Source organism: Thunnus thynnus, chromosome 7 (assembly GCF_963924715.1).
Source record: "Thunnus thynnus chromosome 7, fThuThy2.1, whole genome shotgun sequence".
In the NCBI taxonomy this organism is placed as follows: Eukaryota; Metazoa; Chordata; class Actinopteri; order Scombriformes; family Scombridae; genus Thunnus; species Thunnus thynnus.
Window position 1 is genome coordinate 9,885,716 of NC_089523.1, and position 21,703 is coordinate 9,907,418.

The 21,703-nt window shown below is 40.1% G+C and overlaps 2 protein-coding genes and 1 long non-coding RNA gene across 5 annotated transcripts; 1 reads left to right on the plus strand and 2 right to left on the minus strand.

The window, feature by feature from the left end:
• Positions 1–564: 564 nt before the first annotated feature.
• Positions 565–13,104, minus strand: akt2 (v-akt murine thymoma viral oncogene homolog 2). Of its 2 annotated transcripts, none has more exons than XM_067594199.1 (14): positions 12,687–13,104; positions 10,833–11,003; positions 10,431–10,562; positions 10,225–10,336; positions 8,735–8,888; positions 8,356–8,487; positions 8,163–8,228; positions 7,988–8,056; positions 7,437–7,559; positions 7,077–7,205; positions 6,455–6,669; positions 2,987–3,074; positions 2,791–2,893; positions 565–2,687 (listed from the first exon to the last, which is right to left on the minus strand). In XM_067594199.1, the coding sequence occupies exons 2-14, from the start codon at positions 10,876–10,878 to the stop codon at positions 2,608–2,610; spliced, it is 1,449 nt and encodes a 482-aa protein (XP_067450300.1). In that variant the 5' UTR covers positions 10,879–11,003; positions 12,687–13,104; the 3' UTR covers positions 565–2,607. The 2 variants fall into 2 exon arrangements, with proteins under 2 accessions (XP_067450300.1, XP_067450302.1); XM_067594201.1 differs by lacking the exon at positions 12,687–13,104 and adding an exon at positions 12,437–12,636.
• On the plus strand, positions 11,943–17,459 carry LOC137185817 (uncharacterized). 2 transcript variants are annotated; one of them, XR_010928921.1, is made up of 4 exons: positions 11,943–12,454; positions 13,361–13,491; positions 13,610–14,180; positions 17,342–17,459. It is a non-coding gene; the product is annotated as an uncharacterized lncRNA (long non-coding RNA). The 2 variants fall into 2 exon arrangements; XR_010928920.1 differs by lacking the exon at positions 11,943–12,454 and having other exon boundaries at positions 13,130–13,491.
• On the minus strand, positions 13,484–19,456 carry dhx40 (DEAH (Asp-Glu-Ala-His) box polypeptide 40). The gene is made up of 17 exons (XM_067594196.1): positions 19,089–19,456; positions 18,695–18,840; positions 17,694–17,813; positions 17,307–17,543; positions 17,159–17,225; positions 16,942–17,073; positions 16,744–16,843; positions 16,565–16,651; positions 16,239–16,421; positions 16,069–16,149; positions 15,789–15,946; positions 15,038–15,152; positions 14,807–14,915; positions 14,451–14,545; positions 14,250–14,319; positions 13,869–14,097; positions 13,484–13,689 (listed from the first exon to the last, which is right to left on the minus strand). Exons 1-17 carry the CDS (start codon positions 19,258–19,260, stop codon positions 13,568–13,570), a joined length of 2,223 nt encoding a protein of 740 aa, XP_067450297.1. The 5' UTR covers positions 19,261–19,456; the 3' UTR covers positions 13,484–13,567.
• Between the last annotated feature and the right edge of the window lie 2,247 nt (positions 19,457–21,703).

A 21,703-nucleotide genomic window follows, 5' to 3' on the forward strand; every position in this document is an offset into this window, starting at 1 on the left:
AACTGTAAATCAAAGCCATTTGATCACATTATCATCCGCAGGAACTGGAGCCGCCTGCTGCCCAACGATGAGAATCAAAACCTGCTGCTTTTCTGTGTCTTTATCACTACTTTCACTCACAAATATCTCACAGTCAGCCTCTGGCGCTCTTCCACTCACACAAACTTAAATATAAGCAAATTAATATGTGACATGAGGGGTATCTCCAGAGAATGCTAACTGATGATTTTTGCTGAACCTTTTAAACCATTACTGTGTTTAGTTATTGTCTGAAAAGTAGCATCAATTTTTGAAAGAACAGTGTAAAAATGTAGACAACTTTGTTAATGTAATTGCTTAGGTTTAGGGACCGTTTTTTTCTCGTTTTAAAAAGAATCAAAGTGTATGTATGTATGCTTAAATTATGGTAATTATAAACAGTGAGTCAGTTGCCTTCAGAAAGTAAGAGATCCAACCAGAAATTAACTGCCTATTCAAACCAAATTACTGATAAATACAATCTAAGCTAAATAAGCAATCCTCTATTGGAAACCCCCTTAGAAGAAGAACTTAATCAAAAAGAAAGCAGTTTAAAAACTTTTAATATATATATTTTATATAATGTATAGTTAACAAGACAATGTGTCTTCCAAATTTTGAGAAATAGATGGACAAAGAGAGGAAAAAAAAAAAAAAAAAAAAATCAAACAAAAACAAAACAATGACAAACAAAAAAGGTCTTGATGTTCCTTTAGTGAAGCTCAAAGAGCAACCAACATCTCTTCCAGCAAATGTGGAATATAATATGCCTGCGTCAATATGAGCACTTCTAAATATGCTGTCTTGAGCGTCGGACTCAAAAAGTATGCAGGTTTTTATTTCAACTAAACAATACATCAGCTGGTATTGATTAGTTCCCCCTTTCTGCAGGTTGAAGGTTGGTCAACCAGCTCATGTGGCGTTCAGTTGGATTGTAAACCTGCAGACATACAACTAACGTAGATTTAAGTGCTTAGAAACAGCATCAAAGAAAGCACAAACCAACAACTCTAAACATCAAACGTGGAATCATTTGAAGTGTTAAACGTCCACCAAGTCAGTCAGTATTTGGCCTCATTATAACAACGATTGAACTCTCTCTCTTTTTTTTTTTCTTAAAATACGGGAACATTCAAAAGCTTATTTTAAAAATATTTTAAAAACTTACAATGATATTACAAATAGAAAAATGAACAAAAGATTGGTGCCTAACTCTTCAGCTAGGGAGTGACAATTACTGGACCGAGGACAGCGAATGGCTGTGTTCGTCTACATTGGTCTCTGTAGATGGGCTGGAGAAAAGGCTGTGGTCAAGTGTCTAGTCTCTATTCTCCTCCTTCCTTCCATTCTTACTGTCTTTTAAACACGCTGAGCAACTGGCCTTAATGAAAAAAACTCTGTTGGTCGGTCAGTCAGAAATATTTTACTGTGTATGTGTTGATGCAGGACACAGCGACATGGACTGCTGCATCATTTTGAGTTAAATTAATGCAGCTTTTAAAGCAAAAGGTAAGCCATGCAAGACATCCCAGTTTCTAATCCTGACTGAGTCAATTTAGCGCCAAGCTGGTCACAGCTCACCATAAATTACATGCTTGTTCCCTTTAAAGAAGGCCATTGAGTGTGCCGTGTAGTGTCCTCTCTTGTCGATATTCCAGCAATAGTTCAGAGTTCTTAAAAACATGCATAAAAACAGACACAAATGGATGGTTGAGAATCAAAAACAGTTGTTCATACATTCTCTTGCGCTCATATGCACACTCGCATACATTCAAACATCCACTCGTCCATTCGCATACACACACGTGCAGTGCAAACACAGAAATGGCAACCCTCCTCCCCTTCCCCCTCTTTCCCATTTCCCCCCTACTGTAGGAACGGTCCCACACTTGATTTGTAACAGCAAGTTCCAGAAAGAGCACTTGTTAAAAAAATGAAAATGAAAAAAAAAAAAAAAAATCACAAAAAAAATGCAGAAATATGGCTTTACATTTAAAACCGTAACAATCGATGAAATAAAATTTTGTCCCCCCCCCCCCCACCCAGATCTTTTCCATTTTCCTAATTTTGATTATACTTCTTAAAATTCTATCAAGTACGTTTGTATATATATGCAGTCTATGCATGGGTGGGTTTTGTATGCAAGTGTGTGTGTAGCATGGGTACAGCTGGTAAAGAGGTGGTACTTGCTGGCATAACCTGGTTTCAAAGTGTCAAGGCTTTGATGTGGTGCCCAGTGTAGTGCAGCAGAGGTCCTGCAGGGAAGCCTGAAGCGAACCCTGAGAGGACGTTCAGAGACAAAGCTGCCAGTCTGTCCACACAAACCTGCTGAGGTCAGTCATTCGTGGCCTGTGTGTTCGTTTCATACTCTATGATCCATGGCTTATCCGATTTGCCAGTATGTGTGTGCGTGTCTGTGTGTGTGTGTGAGAGTGAGTTAAAGACCAAATGAAAATGTGTCTTGTGCCAGTTTTTGTTTGTGTCATTCGAAATTCCCCCTCCCCCCCCAGCCCCCCCCCAGCAGTGCAAGTGTGTATGTGGGATTGGGATTGTGTATTAGCCTGCCTGCTTGTTCAAAAGTCTGAGCGATCATTCCCGTACGCTGGCAGAGTATGAGAACTGAGGGAAGTGCGTACGCTGATCTGAATCCTCTGCATCTAAACTGTCATCTGTAATATCCAAAAAGAGAGAGAGAGAGAAAAAAATGCTTATTACCACATAAATCTAGTTGTTAAACACAAATGAAAGATGCACAGAAGCAGATCTACTTACACTTGTCTGGAGGAGTTATTGTAATGGTTTGTGCTGTGAACTCATCATCGAAGTAACGCGTGTCCGTCTCTGATGTTACCTGGGGCTTGAAGGGTGGAACGAGCTGAGGAGGAGATGAAGGAAACCAGTCATTTTAATATTCAGAACATCTTGTTTGAAATGTCAAATCATTAATTTTCTCCTCCCGGTACCTCACCTTCTTTTCAATGACATCCTGCCAGTTGATGGAGGTGAAGAACTTGTGGCTCATTACGTCTTTGGCATCGTCTGGTCCTCCTCCGAGCCTGTGGAAAAAACAACAACACTGTCACCACCCACTCAGCCACCTTTTTTTTTTTTTTATACAGATAATAGTGTAAACACTATCATTAGAAATGTGCAAGCACTTATGCTGTGTTGTTCTCTTATGTCTTGTTTTGACCAATTTCTGGACAAATTTATTCTTCATTTCCTTACTACTTATAGGTGCATGTGTTGGTAAGCCTGCAGGCAGTGCTCAATGTGCTAATATTAGCACTTCTTCGACTGTTACCTGAAACACTGGGGATCGACCAAAACAACAATCAATTATGTCCTTGTCTACGGCCATTACCCTATACCAAAACTAATCAAAAAAGGAGCTAGGGCTTAAATAACGTGGTTTGCTGAAAACATGGTGCCCCCGAGCGCTGTGGAAGATGAGAAGGAAGGTTTCAGAAAACTAATCAAGCACTACAGACGAGGTGCAAAATCCCAGGAAGACGATGTTTTTCTCAAGCTGTGCTGCTGCATCTCACGGAGCCACACATTGAGTTGAATGGATATGTTTGCACAGTGAAACAGAACATAAACAGGAATCATTTCTTTTATCTTTAATGAATAGTGTGTTGTTTACCTTGATATTAATAGATTTTAACACACAAACAGCTTGAGATGTTTTTCTAGATTAGTTTGGTTTTTGGTTGTTGCTGTGCGTGCCATAAAAACATCTTTCAGTGCAAAGCTTCTTAATTTAAAAATATCAGTTGGAGATTATTTAATACGACAAGTAAAGCCTGACTGATAAATTGGCATGGCTGATATTATCAGAAGATTTTAGCTCATGACAGATACAGTAGAAGTGTGTATGTCCGTCTATATCTAACAAGAAGTAGCAGGGCAGAAATGCCAAAAATGTACTTCAGAAAGTGCTTCCATTACATAGTTTCTCCAAATGTTTCATTTTCAACTGTATCTCAATTGTTATTTGTGACCAATTGTTTTTACTAAATTTATGGGATCCCTATCAAAAACAATTATGCTATGTGTTAAAAAATGAATATTGGCTGATATTATTAAAATATTTTCAAAAATCTCAAATAAAGATGTCAGTCTGAAATATATAGGCTGGGTTCTAATAAGAATATCACAAACAGTACCACTGCAATTAATTCTTATTTTGAAAGGCTACATAATACAGTAATTAATGTTATATATTGCTGCAGTAATTTGGTGCCTACTGAGTGTTTAAAGAAACAAACTTGAGCAATATGTCAGTTAATACTAATAAAAAAACATATGCTTTCATTTTAAAGATATATTTGTGACAAATATCTTTACTCTAACTTATTTACAGTCTTGCAAAACAATGATACAATACTATAATGGAAACTACTGTTAGATTACCGTGTGCTCATTTTTACCCCAATTATTCTGCTATCTCAATTTTTTATAAGCCATGCTAGTGGCATGGCTCTGGGGATGGCAATGTCGGTCGGCCTGTCTGTTGTTCAGACGGTCCACCAGTCTGGAGCAGGCTATAGGATGGATGACTGTCATGAAATTATTATTATTATTATTATTATTATTATTATTATTATTAACAGTTCCCAGAGAACAAGGCCTGCTGTCTTTGGTGATCTTAGGACTTCTCCTCTAGCACCATGAGGTCAAAACGTTATGACCAAATAGAGATGCACTGATCGATCATCATTATCTGACAAACTGATATGAATCCTGCTGTGTGTTTCAATCTGCATGGAAATAAGACTTTTATGTACCCACCAGGGTTTATCTGCACCACTGACAAATATTTTATCAGTATTTTACTTTGAGTTGACTTCAATGAACTTGAAAGTTCATCATGTAAAACCAAATACTGTGTTCATGTTTTATAAGAACAATGTTTTATGAACATACAATTGAATTTTCTATTAAAGAAAAGTTATAAAAATGTTTGTATATATAGTTCTTAAAAAGGAAGAAAATTGGAATCCGGCAAAATCGGAATCGGCAGGTCAAACTTTTAACTACATCAAAACCTAGTGTATGGCTGGACCATGTATGGTATATATTAAAAGCTTCATCTGCAATTTTCTGTAGTGGTCTCAGTAATATTTGCTGGTAAAGTATACTGAAGTAACATATCACATGACATGGCTAAGCTACGTTTGAGTAAAAACAAAAAAGGGTATAAATGCAGTTGCAAGAACGATACTTTCAACTCATATCTTGGGATGTCTGATTTGAAAGAGAACTTATTTTAATCTTTAATTCTAATTATAACTTTTCTAATTATCTGTTAACTCCCGCTGCTCTTTCATCTGTTTCACTCTGAGGATTTCTCTTGTTTTTCACTCTGCATTGAGTGTTTTGTCAGAGTGATCGTTACTTGGGGTGCTTAAACTATGTGCTCTCCTTTATGCCTCCATGCACCTTTTTTCGGCCTCTTTCCCGGTTGATGATAATGGAGGCTGCGGTGGAAATTGTAAATGAAAGTTTTGTCAGCACTTTGGGTGCAAGTTCAGGAGGCTTATCTCCACCCAGTTACTTCAGTTACAGTCAAATCAAGTGCACCACAGCAGAGGCCCCACACTAACCTGATATAACAGCTACATGAGTCACATGTTTTACCTGCAAGATTTGTGTTTTAATGCTGTTGTTCAATGTTTGTGATGTGAAAACTTAAGAGAAATAAAAAGTTTGCCTCTTGGTATTAGTTCAGTTATAAAATCCAAATGCACTGCAGAGCGTCTCTCCTGCCAGCTGCTGACAGCGCTGCCAGCCGAAGAGTCAATCATACTGGACGGTAGAGGAGGAGACGGTACGGACACCGGTACGCGTCTGTTTAAACAGGAGTTTAGCCAACTTTACTGCATTTAACACTGCAGCTGAGAGCGTCGGAGCGCAGAGCAGGAAACACAGTTACTGCATCGCACTGCTGCTCTTCTTGCGCTGATTCATTTTGAAAGAGCGATAGCCAATGTGGAAACTCCCAACAAAGCTGACCGACCAATGGTGTAACTCCATCACTCAGTCACTCAGTCAGTCAGTCGGTCAGTCGGTCATGGACAACCGCAGTTATGGGGCTGGTCTGTGGCCGCTTCAGCCAAAAAAAAACGGAAATCGGAATTGGCCAAGAAAATTGCAATCTGTGCATTGCTACTAACATCATCTCTCAGCTGTACTTAGTGTTTCAAACTAGCAGATGTTGTCATGATAAGATGTTAAACTAAGATGGTGAAAATGGTAAATCTTATACATGCTAAACATCAGCATGTTAGCACTGTCACTGTGAGCATGTAAGTATTAAGCTCATAGAACCGCTGTGTTTGCAGCCTCAAAGAGCCGCTAGCATGGCTGTAAACTCTTAGTCTTGTTACTTATTCACTAGTTAGCTCTAAATTATTCCTTAACACAGACATACCTTTGTTTGGGATCCTTTTTGAGCAGGCCGGCCAGCAGGGCCTTGGCCTCAGGAGCCAGGTTCTTAGGGAAGCGGATCTCCTCCATGAGGATGAGCTCAAAGAGACGCTCGTGGTCCTGGTTGTAGAAGGGCAACCGTCCACACATCATCTCGTACATGACCACGCCAAGGCCCCACCAGTCAACCGCTCTTCCGTAGTCATTGTCTTCTAGCACCTGGCAGGGTAGAGATGGGAAGAGTTGTGTGAGAAATAAAACAACTGACGTGTGCAGGACTATCAATAAACCTTTTTACGTTGTTGCACTAGTTCCTGAAATCAATACATTTAGCAAGCTAAGACAAAAAGCTCTGTGGAGACAATTTACATTTTACATCCTGTGACCAGTCACAAATTTCACAGTGAAATTTACAGATAAAAATCAACATCAATACGGCAATCAGCTCTACTGGTTTTCACCAACACTGTCCAACAACAGTGTTGACAATTGTTCCAAAGCTTTCCTACCAGACATCCCACACAAGTTAACATTAAAGTAGTTAGTATCTAGCCCTGTAGCAATCAATGATCATAATTCTGGTCACAAAACATTGATGTCAGAGTCCACAGCCATTGTGGAGTTACCTCAGGTGCCAGGTACTCTGGAGTCCCACAGAAGGTTTTCATGGTGGCACCGTCTGTGATCCCCTCTTTACACAGCCCAAAGTCTGTTATCTTTATGTGACCGTCTTTGTCTAACATGAGGTTCTCCAGCTGGCCAGAGAAAGAGAATCACTTGATGAGCAACCATGACTACATGACCCTAAGAGAGTAGTCAAAGTGTTGAGTAAGAAATGTTCTTTATCAAGAAGCAGCTCTCCAAGAACTGACATAAGAGGGATCTTTTTTTATTATTTGTAACATTTTTATAATGCAATCATCAGCAATGTCATTGCACAAAATTATCTCTTAAATTAATACTGACAGAGTAAGAGGACACCTTACCTTTAAATCCCTGTAAACTACATTGCGTGAGTGTAAGTACTCCAGTGCCGACACTATTTCTGCACCATAGAACCGCGCCCTATCTTCTGTGAACACTCGGTCCCGGGATAAATGAAAGAAGAGCTGCAAAAGAATAAAAAAGTAGACACAGGAATGAGAGAGTAATTCCTCTGTGTGATATTTTATCTCATAAAAATCTGTCATCTCATCTTTGATGGTAATTTTTCAATGTGTGCATTTAAACATTTCTGGGTGCACCTCTACAAGCATTTAGAAAATAGCTTTTTAATCTGAATATTGGATTAACTACCTGCACGGTACATGTAGTAACCAAACCAATTTCTACAATGTATGAGTGTAACAATTAAGTCCAAGAATGATTTGATTTTCATTCAGCCACCACTCAATCTGATCAGGTTGGATTTCAAACCTTAAATCTATACAAAGTGCTGCAGCATTTTACTACAATGAGCCATCTTTCAGAATGTCATCGACACGACAGACATGAATGTAGGTCAGATGAAAAAAAAAGAGAAAAAAAAACAACTTACTTCTCCTCCATTTGCATACTCCATCACAAAGCATAGCCGGTCGTGTGTTTGAAATGCATATTTTAGTGTCTGTGTAGGAAGAGAACAAAAACGCGTCACTGCATGTACTGATTAAATGACACCTTAATATTGGTAAGCTCCAAATGAGGCAATGGTGCGGGCACTGGTGACTGACCGTTAGAAAGGGATGCCGCGTATTTTGGAGAACTCTGCTCTCTGTAACTGTGTGCGCCACCTCATCCTAAAGGAACACACACATGAACACACACACGTTCAATACATGCAGTGAGAGTAATATCACATAGTGAATAGATAGTAATGCTGCGCCAAAACAATTTCAAATATATTTGAATGTGATTAGCACTAACTTTAGCAATGATGACTTCTTTGCGGAGGATTTTCATGGCGTAGTACATCCCTGTGGCCTTCTCCTTCACTAGGATCACTTTACCAAATGTCCCTTTGCCCAGCAGCTTCAGGTAGTCAAAATCACTCATGGTCTGTAGGGATAATAGCCAAAGATACACCATGACAGAAAAGCTCTATGTTAGGCATAATCACCACAAGACAAAGTAGAAAATAAACGGTTAAATAATATGTTGTCCTCTGTTCACTTTAAGGTTGTTTCACCGAAAAAGCTTTGAGAAAGAGGCTTAAAGTTTGAACAACTTGCTCAATAAAGATGAGCTTAGCTTGACAAACACAGAAAACACTCAGCTGCCAGACACTGCTTGTGCAAATACTGACCACTTTTGTGCGGGATTTGGACACAGCAATCTCCATCTCCTCTGTGCCGCTGCTGTCACTTGGTGAGCCAAATTTGATCTCCATGGGCTCCTCATCCTGCTGCTGACTCTTCAGGCTATTCGCCACAGCCTGGATCGATCGCATCCATTCCTCCCTGACCCAGTAGAAAGCACACATTAACCTTATCAAATCTAGCCACTGTCATGTCTAAATTACTCTTAATAGATTCTCTAAGAATATGAAATGGCACGAGTTTTGCCTTAAAATATAAATCGTTGTTAGCAATAACATATTTTAATGAATTTCTTATATTCAGACAGATGGCAAAAAAAGTTGTGCCATCTTAAAGGAAAAAAAGGAGTCGAGTGAGCTAAGTTTAGAAGGTAGAGGATAATCTGTGTACTATTTATCTTGGGGCTGCTGGGATTTGGTACTTGGCAGAGCCGATGTAAACAAACCCCAATGACGATTGCTTGGGTTAGGGGTGAATAATCAGGTCTAATCTGGCACTGAATTCTATTTTGAACATGATGGTCTTTCCTTCTCTTACAAAGTAAAATGGATTTCACTGCCTGTAATGAAAAATGGCCCATTTAGGCTCTCTGTGATTCATTTGTGAGCATGTTTTTCCTTGTGTTTTACTTCCCTTACTTAAAAAAAACAAAAACTCTAGACACAGTAAGACGTACTTCTTTCAAAATATAATTTTCGTTGGCATTATTTCGATATCATTAACGGTTGAACAAAATTGCAAGCACATTTCCGCCGTCGACATTATAAACACTGTCAAATCCATTTTAATCTACAGTGGCGACTCAAGGCTAAGGGTCTAGGACTATGTCCATACTAAGCTCGCTAAATCTGAAAACCCATTTTGTCTTTTTCATTTTGGCCTTCTGTTAAGCCAGTGTTTTTAATGTCCAAAAATGCTTTCCACAGTGGATACATTTAAAAACAGTCTAACTGTGTGTTCCTTTTTTTTTACAAAAGAAACAGCTAGACATGGTCAGTACTGTGTGGCAGTAACGTTAAGAGAACAACTTTTAGTTTTTTTCCACTTACTTTAAATGCCAAATAACTGATCATGATAAAAGATATTCGCTCTTTAACCTGCATTTATGTTTAAGGTTCCTTAAACTGTGGATCACGTGATACCTGATTTTGATTGACATCAATTCCCCATTTTAAACTTGTTCAGTTGTCTGACAAAACAAAAAGAAAAGTATGTAAACGAGAACAACTAAATATTATGTTTTGCTATACTGAAACTCTGAGCAGGAAGAAGACGTTTAGCGGTTTTCTTATTGTTTTAGTGTTTCAGTGTCAATAAACAACTTTTCAGAAATATCCTGAAAGCAATGACGTGGACAGAAGAAGTACTGGCCTAGGTAATTTAAAAGCCCGCTACAGGCTGTGCTCTCACATTTTCACAAAAAGCTGCTTCAACCTCATAGAGAGAAAATGCAACCCTAAGAATAAACGTCTTTTACCTCTCCTCATTGCTGTCCACGTGGAAGGTGCGCTCGATAACCGAGGTCCACTGCAGGCAACGGATGACGAATGTGTTGGGCCTGGGGCGTTCTGTCTTCATCAGCTGGCATTCTACAAAGCAGAGGCACATCAGCTAAGGCTGAGGAGCTGAAAGCATGAACACCAAAACCATCTCTGCGTTTGTCGGCTGAAATGGAGAACTAACCTGCGACAGAGAAGTTGTTGAGTGGTGGGAGGCTGTGATCACTGGACACCTCGGGTTTCTCTTTGTAGCCGATAAAGGAGCCATCGCTCTTTAAGATGAAGTAACGAGGCCTCCATGTTTTAATGTATTCACCTGGAAAAACAGAAGATTCATGAGCAAGCTGAGGGTGAATGTTTGAGTAAACATCGATGCGTTTTGGCTTTAATATTACTAAATACACTACTATGCATCGCAGTATTGTTACCACCGTAAATGACTAAACTAGAGTAAACTACTAATTTTATCAGCCACCTTACAAGCCTACATGGGTGTGTATTAAATAATTTAAAAAGAGATTTTGAGATGGACTATTACTTTAATGTAGACTCAGATGATGGACTGTGAACACAAGGGGCCCCTTACCTCTCTTGTGGAGCCATCCTTCTCTCACAACACTGACTTCATTCATGCTGGGGCAGAAGACTGTCTGGGTTGGGAGGGGGCTGCAGACAAGCTGGTGGAAATCGTGCAAACCGCTTCTACTGGTCAAGTGCCTGACAGTGGCTCAGATAAAATACATGTATCATGTAATGCCTAGAGGAAGAGAACAGAGAAAAATACTGTTGATGCAGGATACACAATGACTCTCATGTTGTCAATAAAATGTGAGAACAACGCTCATGGCAGGCTGGTGTAGCTTCACCAAGTGATCATGAGAACATCAACATTCATTCAGACAAACATCACAAAAAAATACAGAATGTCAAGTGAATACATGAGGAAATAAAAACTTCCACTGACTGACATGTAGGGCTGTGAGCAAAACTGCTGCATGACTTCACTCGCTTAAAACAAAAACATAGCCTAAGGTAATACTGTTTTATTGCACAGACACTTGCCTTTTTGCCTTTAGAAAAGTCAATGTGAAAGGGCATGGGCTCTAAAGGAAGTTAAACTACAGCCAGGGAGGTGGAGGTGAAGACACAAAGTGAAACTGATTTCTCATAACAAAGGAAACTTTCTGTGAAATGCTACTGAAGCCTATCGAGTTGTCACCACCGCAGTGCGCTGGAATACATTCCTCATCTTCACTGTGTTGCCTTGAAACACAACTCCACAACAAAGAAAACTGCTGAAATCTGCACATCTGCTCACCACCTCATATCTGACCATCTGACTCTTACTACAGTGACAGCCAGAATGGGAAACAGATATTAAAACTCCAGACAACAATCCCTGACATCTGCCGGTGTTTCAGTGTCATGATATAAATATGGTAGATCTTGTAACTCTGGTGATGCCATATAGAAATCAAATATGAAACATGTTACTGGTCTAACAATTAGCAAAATGGCTGCAATGCTCTGTATTGTCAAATGTAATAGCCTACTGTACCACAGCTCATGCTGAATGTTTGTGGAGAGGCCTTGGTGATCAGGGTCAGCCCTGAATCAGCAGCTTATGTTAGATAATAGGTTTACCAGAATTTCACAGTATTTCAGTGAAAGTGATGGGGTTGAATATTACAGTGCATACAGTCACCAGGCCACAAAAAACTGTTTGAACTACTTTGTTTACAAAGATAAAAAAGATAAGGCTTCCCTCGACTTCAGACTTTTTTATGGCCATGAGAGGTGCATCTACGGCTGCACAACAACTACTAACTTCTGTGGCTGCTTTAAGAGACAATACAGACCAAGCACTACAACTTTTCACCGCACCTACGTTACAACTTCAATGGACAAAACAAGACATCAACAGCAGCTAACATCTAACTAATGAAGCGTTAAGACAGCTCGGTTTACATGCAGCACACTTGAGGAAACAACAAAGAGACAATAAATAGCAATTTTTTTTACAAGTATAGCTACCCAGGTAAATTGTGCCGTTTTTAATTCATGTCTCAAAAATTACAAACGGCACACAACGCGGCAACAAACGTAAACATGAACATTACGTTAACACATCCTCATCCTTCCAGTGTGGAAGCTAGGCTAGCTAACAGAAGCAAAGTCAACAAACGATACCTTCCAAGTCCAGGACAGGTAGTTAGCTTTTCTATCTCAGTTTGACTGTGAACAACTTGCTACGACACTTCAACCATAGCTGATGAGCAGTTTTGGCCAATTGGCGCGTCAGACAGCACTGAGGACACTGACCATGACCGCATTACGATCAAACAAGGCAGATAGCCAAACTAGCTTTCGAGCTAACAGCTAGTTAGCACGTCAGTTAGCGACTTGCGCTACTTCTCCTCATTGCCCCGGCTTTTCTTACCTCGGGCTTCAGCGACAAAAAAAATATCCCCCAGCTATCGGTCCTTGAAGAGGCTCAGAGGTACGCCGCACAAAGCTCCCACCAGTTATCACTTGAAGCTTGTGTGTATTGAACTCTGTCAATGATCACACAGCTTTAGCGGACTCCTCGCCGAGCTTGTTTTCTCCTCTCACAACAACAGCGGCGGCAGCAGCGGCAGCGGCAAAGGCGGCGACGGCGGCGGCAGCAGCGGCGTGCTCGGTTTGTTGCTACTGCAGTGGTTCACTGAAGCGTGTGTGAACCAGCGAGAGAATAAAGTCAACTGAGCTCCAACTTGATTGATAAATATGCTGAATACGACAACAAATAACTGTCAAATCCTAGACATATAAAAGCGCTTCTTTATGGTTATGGTTAGTCGCCAGCTGCTTCGCGTGGAAGCCCTCCGTCCCAGCCAGACAGTACAGCAGCCCCTCAGACGCACACAAAAAGGAAATGACGTACGAGGCCATAGAGGGTCCACTGCACCTGAACAGTCGGTGTGAAAGTACATCAAGTACTATACTATAACCTTAACCTCACCCCGACTGCACAGAGCTGGAGTACGGATTAATTTAGAGTTAGGCAGTGCAAAAATAGCTAAAAATGCATCTTCCTTCTTAACCAGTGCTCCCTCCTCCTCTATAAACCAACAGTTTCTTTCAAACCTGTTCCTGTTAAGGAATAAAGCACCAAGGATTTCTTTAGATGACCCATGCAACCAACTATTACATACCGTAATTGTGTCTACAGTGGAGTGAATGAAGAGAGAAGCAATGTTATGAAAGTAAGAAAATGTTTATTATTCACAAGTCATTTTCAAAAATGTCCATTTGTGGTATGAACTCAAAGGTGTGGTTCTGTCAGACAGCTTTACTCTGTTGTCTTTGTTGCTTTCGTTGCAGATAGCGAGCGCGAGCATCACTGACTGTGGCTTCATTGTTTCGCTTCTCCAGCTTCTTCAAGACGTCCTCTGTAGAAACCTCTGAAAAAAAGAGCAAAGTTATCTATCAGTTTGTTATTAAGCATGACAGAGCCTAAGCATGTTTTAACTTCTTTCAGTAAAACACTTTATCTAAGGCCTGCTATTTTATTCTTTAAGACTTAAGAAGGTTACAGTTTCCAAATGAATACTTGAGTATGAGTATGAGTAATTCTGAGAACCTGGTTGTCTTTTGGCCGCCTCCCTTGTCTCCCATTTTATCATCTCCTCATCTGTCACTTCTTCTCTTGCAACACTGCTCAGTTCATAAACGTCCACCTCATGGAGTTTTGGTAATAGGTCCTTCACCCACTCATATCGAATAGGACACGCTGTCCGGACATACATCCGTGAGGTCACCAGCACATCATGAAAGATGATCCAGTTCAGCTCTGCCTCCTGGTCAAACAGCTGGGAGCAACAAGGAATACAGATCAAAGGAGAAACCAGGGAGGAAGCATGGAAACTCCAGTTTGGATGCACAGTATCCAAAGGTGATGTGTTTTCTATGAAAACTGACTTTTATTAGAGATCTTTTTAAATTAATTGAAAAATACATTTACCGCTGATGATGGATGAATGTGAACCATGGATCCATGGCCATCCATTGTGCAAAATACCTTTCCAACAGACCTGCATAGCATATAAAAAAATTAACTAAAAAATATTCAAAACAAGCATAAATCTCACATTACTAAAGAGATATTAAAGGAATTCCAAATGAGACTTAAATATGGGTAATTTCAAATCAATCTTGATGATACCTTCTTGCGACGTTGGTGAAGTATCCTGTGCACAGGCATCGTCTGAAGAGTTCACTCTTATTGCCATCAAATGTTTCTACAGGGAAATCTCTCTTCTGGAAGGAGCGAGGATGCATGAATGAACAAAAATTAATAATCGCACTCAATTAGCACAGCAGTATGTTGACGAACTGAGTGCTAAATTTACATAAATTACCGAATGGAGATCTAATCTACAAGGTTCATTATAATTATTAAAGTTATTGTATCATTAACATGAGGAGCAAGATTATAGTTGCTATGTTTACAGTAATATGGTGTATTGGACACACAACGTGCTGCAGTGATAGGAAAATTAATCGGGTAAACTCCTGTACCTGCTGGAGGCGGATGAGGATCTCTCGCAGCTGAGTCTCCACACTGAAGGCAGACTTCAGCGCCCTCCAGTGGACCCAGTTATCTTTACACCACGCTGAGGGTCTATCACTGCAGAGTGCAAGAGCAAAACATTGATAATATCATCACATGACATCACTGATATTTCTTTGTACAAACAAAAAGAAATAATGTAGATTCATCTTGCAGAGGTACTCAGTTAAATACGGTACCTGGATTTACACGACTGGAACACACTCAGAAGTGTGGCGAAGTCGTTCATGCCGCCGCTCTTGGCAGCCAGCGCTCTGTGCTTCTTATCTGCCTCTTTCTGCTTCTCAGGGTGGCCTGTGGAGAAGTGAGAGGTCAGTCAAAGCTGTGTGAACTCCAAGATCATGTCTTCATTCTACACACATACATACTCTATTCACACATGAAATAAGTACATCAATAAATCAAACAGAACTTCGTTCGTTTTTTTCCTCCCTCATAGCACATACTTTTTGTTCTGCTTTAAAGTCCAGTGTGTAGAATTTAGTAGCATCCAGCTGAACAGACTTGGCAGGAATGGAATATAATATTGATAAGTATGTTTTAATTACTGTATAATCCCATGAAAACAAGAATCACTGTGTTTTTGTTACCTTCGAATGAGCCCATTATATCCACATAGAGAGCAGGTCTTCCATGGAGCCCACCATGTTGCGCCACCATGTTTCTACAGTTGCCCGAAACGGACAAACCAAACACTGGCTCTACAGAGGGCCTTTCGCATTTTTCGCGAGTTTTGTGGCCACCTTAGGTTGTCCTGGAAGGGGAGGGTGAGATGAGCGGTATTCAGTTGGTTGCAACTGAATACCCTCTAAATTTCAGGGACTCTAAATTTCAGGGACACATTTAGTTTCTTTCTTACTGTAAATATTAACCTCACCACTAGATTCCACTAAATCCTACACATTGCACCTTTAAAGCTAAATTGCTGACCTGGCCGGATGAAGATGTTCTCTACAGACAGCATGGCGGCCACAGGGAGCAGCAGGTCCTGGCAGCTGAGTGAGGCGGCCTTGAGCAGGGCCCTGGTGAGGCCTGGGTGCAGAGGGAACTCCACCATCAGCTCCCCCAGCTGGGTCACTCGACCTCTCCTACAACCCAAATACCAGACAGATGAAGCTCATGAAATTTCAGCAAGAACTACATAAACCCGCTTCTTTTGTGCTCGGAAAAACTAAAAACTTGATTCAAGTTCACAGGTACAACTGCTCACCTGTCGATGGCGTCGAACTGATAAAGCTGTTTTAGTGCTTCTAGGATAAATCTCTCCTCTGGACAGTCCAGATAAGGGAACCTTAAAAGAAATGAACTCTTCATAATAAATTAATTATGAACTATACGAAAGCACAGAATTACAAACAGACAGGATGGGTAACAGTGTACCTGATGACATCATGAACGCCCAGACACTTGAGTGTGAGTACCACAGCGGTCAGACTCGTCCTCTGGATCTCTGGAACTGTATATTCAGGCATGCACTTCTCCCAGAATTCCTTATTGTAGATCCGAAAACATTTCCCGGCTGAGGTTCTTCCAGCTCGGCCTGCTCTCTGCTGAGCCTCGCTCCTAATCACGGAAAATCCCCCCAAAAATCCAATCCAAATCTCAGTTGGCAAGCTTTTCTCATAGCGTGGTTGTTAGCACGGAAGTGACTTAAACAAAGCTATTTTCAGATTTTAAAATGACATGTCACTTTTCTCAAGACTCACTTTGAAATAGGCACCACCTCCAAAATATCCATGCCCACCCGTGAGTTGTGGTTGAGTTGTTTCACAAACCCGCTGTCTATGATATACCTGGAAAAGAAAGTGTAAGATTTTAATAACATTTAATTCACATCAACCATTTTTTTTGATGGCTGCATATCTGATAAAAGCAGCACACTCACTTTATTCCATTGATGGTGAGAGATGTTGCTGCAATGTTAGTGGCCACCACACACTTCCTTATTCCTGGAGGTGGAGGCTGAAAGATTTGCCTCTGCTGGTCTATGACGAGACCAAAAAAGATGACATCACACTGACTTTATTTAAATTTTTGATGTACTTTGCACTAAAAGAGGTGAACAGCTGCTGTATGTGTTTACCAGTGGGCATGGATCCATAAAGAGGCAAAATAAGAAGGCCCTCCACCGTCTGGTCCTGCACATCATAGCGGTAGTCTATAGATTCTGCTTTTTCATACAGCAAGTCGCAGGCTCGCTCAATCTCTGACTGACCTGTCAAACATGGTGGAATTAATGTGGCAGAATTCATCAGATTTAACATATACTCTCATCTCAGAGCTCCATAATTGTGTCTTACCTGTTAAAAACACAAGAATATCCCCAGCCATTTCACCGGTGTGCACATCAAAGGCTATTTTCACAACCTATGGAGCAAAAAAAATGAAGCATTATAAGCTTTATAACCATAAAGAACAACAAACTTTCTCCAGACTTAAACTCAGTACCTCTTTCACATAACCAGTGCTCTCTGTGTCTTTAGGTCCTACAGCTGAGCCAAACGTGCAGGTGACAGGAAATGTCCTCCCAGGAATAGCAAAGACGGGACAGTCGCCAAGAAAGGCTGAAAGTTTGTCGGTTTCCAAGGTGGCGGACATCACCACCACCTTCAGCGGGAAAGATCGGCCCTTGGTGGCTTTAGCAGGATTGGAAAAGACTTTCTTCAGTAAACCCAGGAGAATATCCTGCAACAAATACAAACGGTTGCTCAATGTGTGTGTTGACGGATGAATAGAAAGCACTTATTGTAGATTTTGTAACATGACAAACTGTATGCATACAACAGTATAGTGCGGAACTTATCAAATTGAGCCAAATAAAATATATTGACTTACTGTGTTGAGGCTTCGTTCGTGGACTTCATCCAAGATTACGACACTGTACTGAGAAAGTCCAGGGTCTGCCAGGATCTCTCTGAGCAAACAGCCGTCTGTCATGTACTTCACCACTGTGTCCTGGCTCAAACACAATCACAACTTCATATTATCAAATATTTACATGAAAGATATTGTATTCTCTGCATTTATATTTAGAGCTGCATTGTTTAGTCAATTAATTGATTAGTCAATCGCCAGTAAATTAATTGCCGACTATTTTGATGGTCGATTCATTGTTGGTTTTTTTTTTTTTTTAGGGGAAATGTCAAAATTCTCTGGTTCCTGTGTCTTAAGAATATTAACTGGTTTCTTCTTCCAAGAAATTAAATGGAATATATTTGGGTTTTGGACTGTTGGTAAAGGCAAAACAAGACGTTATAGGTTGTATCTTGGGCTTTGGGAAACAGTGATTGACATTTTTTCTCCATATTCAGACATTTTGTAGACCAAATGACTAATTGATTAATTAAGAAAAAACAATTGATTAAAGGACAGGTTCACAATTATTCAGGTTTGTTTGATACTTTCAACATTACAGTCTTTTTAGTGCCAAAGTCCCTCTTTTTGTTACTATAATTCCACCACAGCTCAACAGGGAAACACTGTCTGAGGAAACACAAAGAGGGAATTTGATGCTAAAAAGACTGTGTGGCAGATATCCACTTGATATGACTAACTCAGACTGCTGAAGCCTCATATAAGCTTCAAATAAACTTTTAAATGTGTTTTTGAACAAAATAACTGTTGACCCCCCCCCCCCCCCCCCATCACTTACAGTGAAAGCACATTTGAAGGGGACTTTTTAATAGCCAGTATGAACAGGAGGAATGATCACAGCAAGCAAATCCTCTTTAAGTGTTTATATGGACTGTTGTTTTGAGACAGAATTGAAAAATTGTGACCCTACCCTTTAATCAATTACGAGAATAATCATTAGCTGAGCTGTCTTTGTCTCTCACCTGTGTTGTGCAGTCATCAAAGCGTACTTGGTAGCCAACCTCTCTGCCCAGAGTGCACTGCATCTCCTGAGCCACCCTCTGGGCCACTGTGATAGCAGCCACCCGGCGGGGCTGGGTGATGCCAATTTTGCCATCTTTACATAAACCTGCCCACAAAAAGTAAACAGTGACCACTCCAAAATGATTCACATTTTCATCCCACAGCTTACATCTCATAAATTCACGTCAGGGCTGCTGTATTAGTTTAACCAACACAAAAATAGTCCAGTCATCTCTTTAGTTGCAGAATTTAGCTTACCAGGCAGTTAATTAGTTGGTGTACTTCATTGTAATAAGCAGTACTGTTACTTTGACAGTATATTATCATGCGTAAGACATCATAATGACAGCCTACCTGCTTGATACAGATACTGTGGAAGTTGTGTGGTTTTCCCGCTGCCAGTCTCACCGGTGATAACCAGGAAAGTGCTGTCTTTGACAGCCTGGATCAGTTTGGCTTTGTGCTGATAGATCGGCAGATGTTTCGACTCGTTTTCTTTTGAGTCCCATCTCGTTGATTTGGACATAACTGACCCAGCAGATATCAGAATAAGGAGCGGAGCAGACGGAAGAAATACTAACGTTAATCAGGCGGAACACGGCGTAGTTAGTGTCTGTGACCACAGACTGTTTTATGCTTCACAGAATAGATGTTTCTTTTTATTTTACTCCTCTCGTTTGGAAGACGACACGCTCACTCGATAACTTCCGCAAACTAACCCATTCTGCGTTTCTATTGGTCGAGTTGTGGCACGTGACCTAAGCTCCGCCACCACAGTAGAAGGTTTGCTGCCCTTTTTTAAGAAGTCGAACTTTATGTAGAGAAAAATGTTGCAATATTAAATAATCGAATAAATAGAAGACAAAAAGTAAATTTTATTACATAGAAAGCCATAAGTCGATTTGTTGAATTTAATTACATTACATCTGAATATTGACAGTTTTCAGAGTTTAGTCCCTAAATATTGATGCATGTGAAATTTACCCATTGATCAGCTAAGTCAAAATACATCCATGAATGTATTAATTATCCATATATGTATTATTATATATTATTGTATTTTTTATTATATGTATTATTATCTATTATTATATTATATATTTTGCACAACTATCTAAAATAAACAATAGCTAGTTAAATTTTCCCTTTCTAAAGCACAACATATTTAGACACTTAGGTATATGCTATGCAAAATTTTGAAGGATACTTCTCTGACTCTGTTCACTAGTATTTATGTTGAATACAGCAAGCCTTTCCCCTGTGTAATCATGAAATATTGAAGACCAAAATGATATTGCTGCAGAAAATGTGAGACCTTTTTTGGAGGGTGGTTTGTTTTCTACTGCAAATGTTCATTATATTAGCTTGTAGAGCTACTAACATCTCACTAATTTGACAGTTCCTTAAAAGTAGAAGATGCACATCTTAAAGTGACCTCTACAATATATCCTATAATTGTTGTTTTAAAAATCCACAGGAAATGATAGTTTAAAGGAGGACTTTATGAATCCCTCTGTTAAAACATGCAGCTTTTCTACTAGTCATGTTTATCTATTCACTTGTTCAAAAACTTGAAGTGAGAAGTTCATTGTTTATCCATTAAAATGAGGCCCAGTAGCAGATCTAAACAAGGGTTAAAGGTTCTGTATGTAGGAATCAGAAATTCCTTCTCATTAGTGACACCTGTGGCCGTTCAATAAGCTGTAGTCAGCATCCTGGTACTCATGGCATGAGACCATTGCAGGTGATGTCTTTTTCCTTGCTTACACTTCTCATAATTACATAAAAGATCTCTAACATTGTGTTTTGCACTGTGTTTCAGCGAAGCATCTCTCACTCCCAGTCAGTCAGCTCCCCTGCTGTTTGTATGCGTGCTTGCTTGCTCACACACAAACACGCACACAGAGGCTCCTGCTGCGCTGTGGCTGCTGGCCAGTGAGAGCCAATCTGCACCACCCAACTCACACAATATGCATTAATCAACCACCTGAACCTGACCGACCCACAAACCACCAACTTTTTTTTTACCAACCGTGTTTACTAAACACCAGTGGGCTCAGTGAGCTGTGGCCCGGCAGCAATGCGCTGTGGCCGCAGAGCAACACACTGCGGTCAGGCAGCAACAAGCTGTGGCTGGAGAGCAACACGCTGCAGTTTTGTTGTGAAATGTTTGTTTATTATCACCTTGGACTAACAATAGGAAAAACAAAAGGGGGAAGCTATGTTCTGCTATCGCTCTGGAGCTTGTTTTCTGCTCCTTTGTTGAGGAAATATTGTTTTAGCCGTGTGTGCTCAGGAGTGGGTGACTTGTCATTGCAGCTGTGTTTTGTTGTGAAATGTGTAGTGGTTGATGGAAGCAGCTGGCAGTTTCATTAGCTGGAGAGATAATATCTGCAGGGTGTTTCTAGTCGGATGGCGTAGTTTTTGTTGTGTTGTTATGCCGGTGGTTTGTTGACATTAGTATTTGTACCCGTTCACTAATTGGCAATAAAAAATGATTAATACATGTAAATTGCTTCACAATTCTACATATAGAACCTTTAATCAAATAATATCTTCACCATGGGCAATTGTCAAAAATCAGTTGTAATTGTACATTTTACACACAAAAACAATATTTTAGTATATAGTGAAACCCCAAGACAGGTTTTTTGCAGGAAATTGCCTTTGCCCTGACCTGTGACTGCTGGGACCCTAAACAGAACCAAGTGAACAAGTTATCTGGATAACTTTGCTGAGTAAAATCCAAACCCCACTGACATCTGGAACATGAACATGGACTGTTAAAAGTCCTTGACTTCATTTCCCAAAAACATTTTAAGGTTACAGTGATCTTGGGAAATCTTGTGTTTTGGGAAACAGGGCACAGTTCTGGTAAAGATAAATCAGAAAACCTATTCTTAGAATAGGACTCTTGTTGGAACAGGGCTAAAGGCGCACAGCTCTTTTTGATATCAAGTTGTACTGCC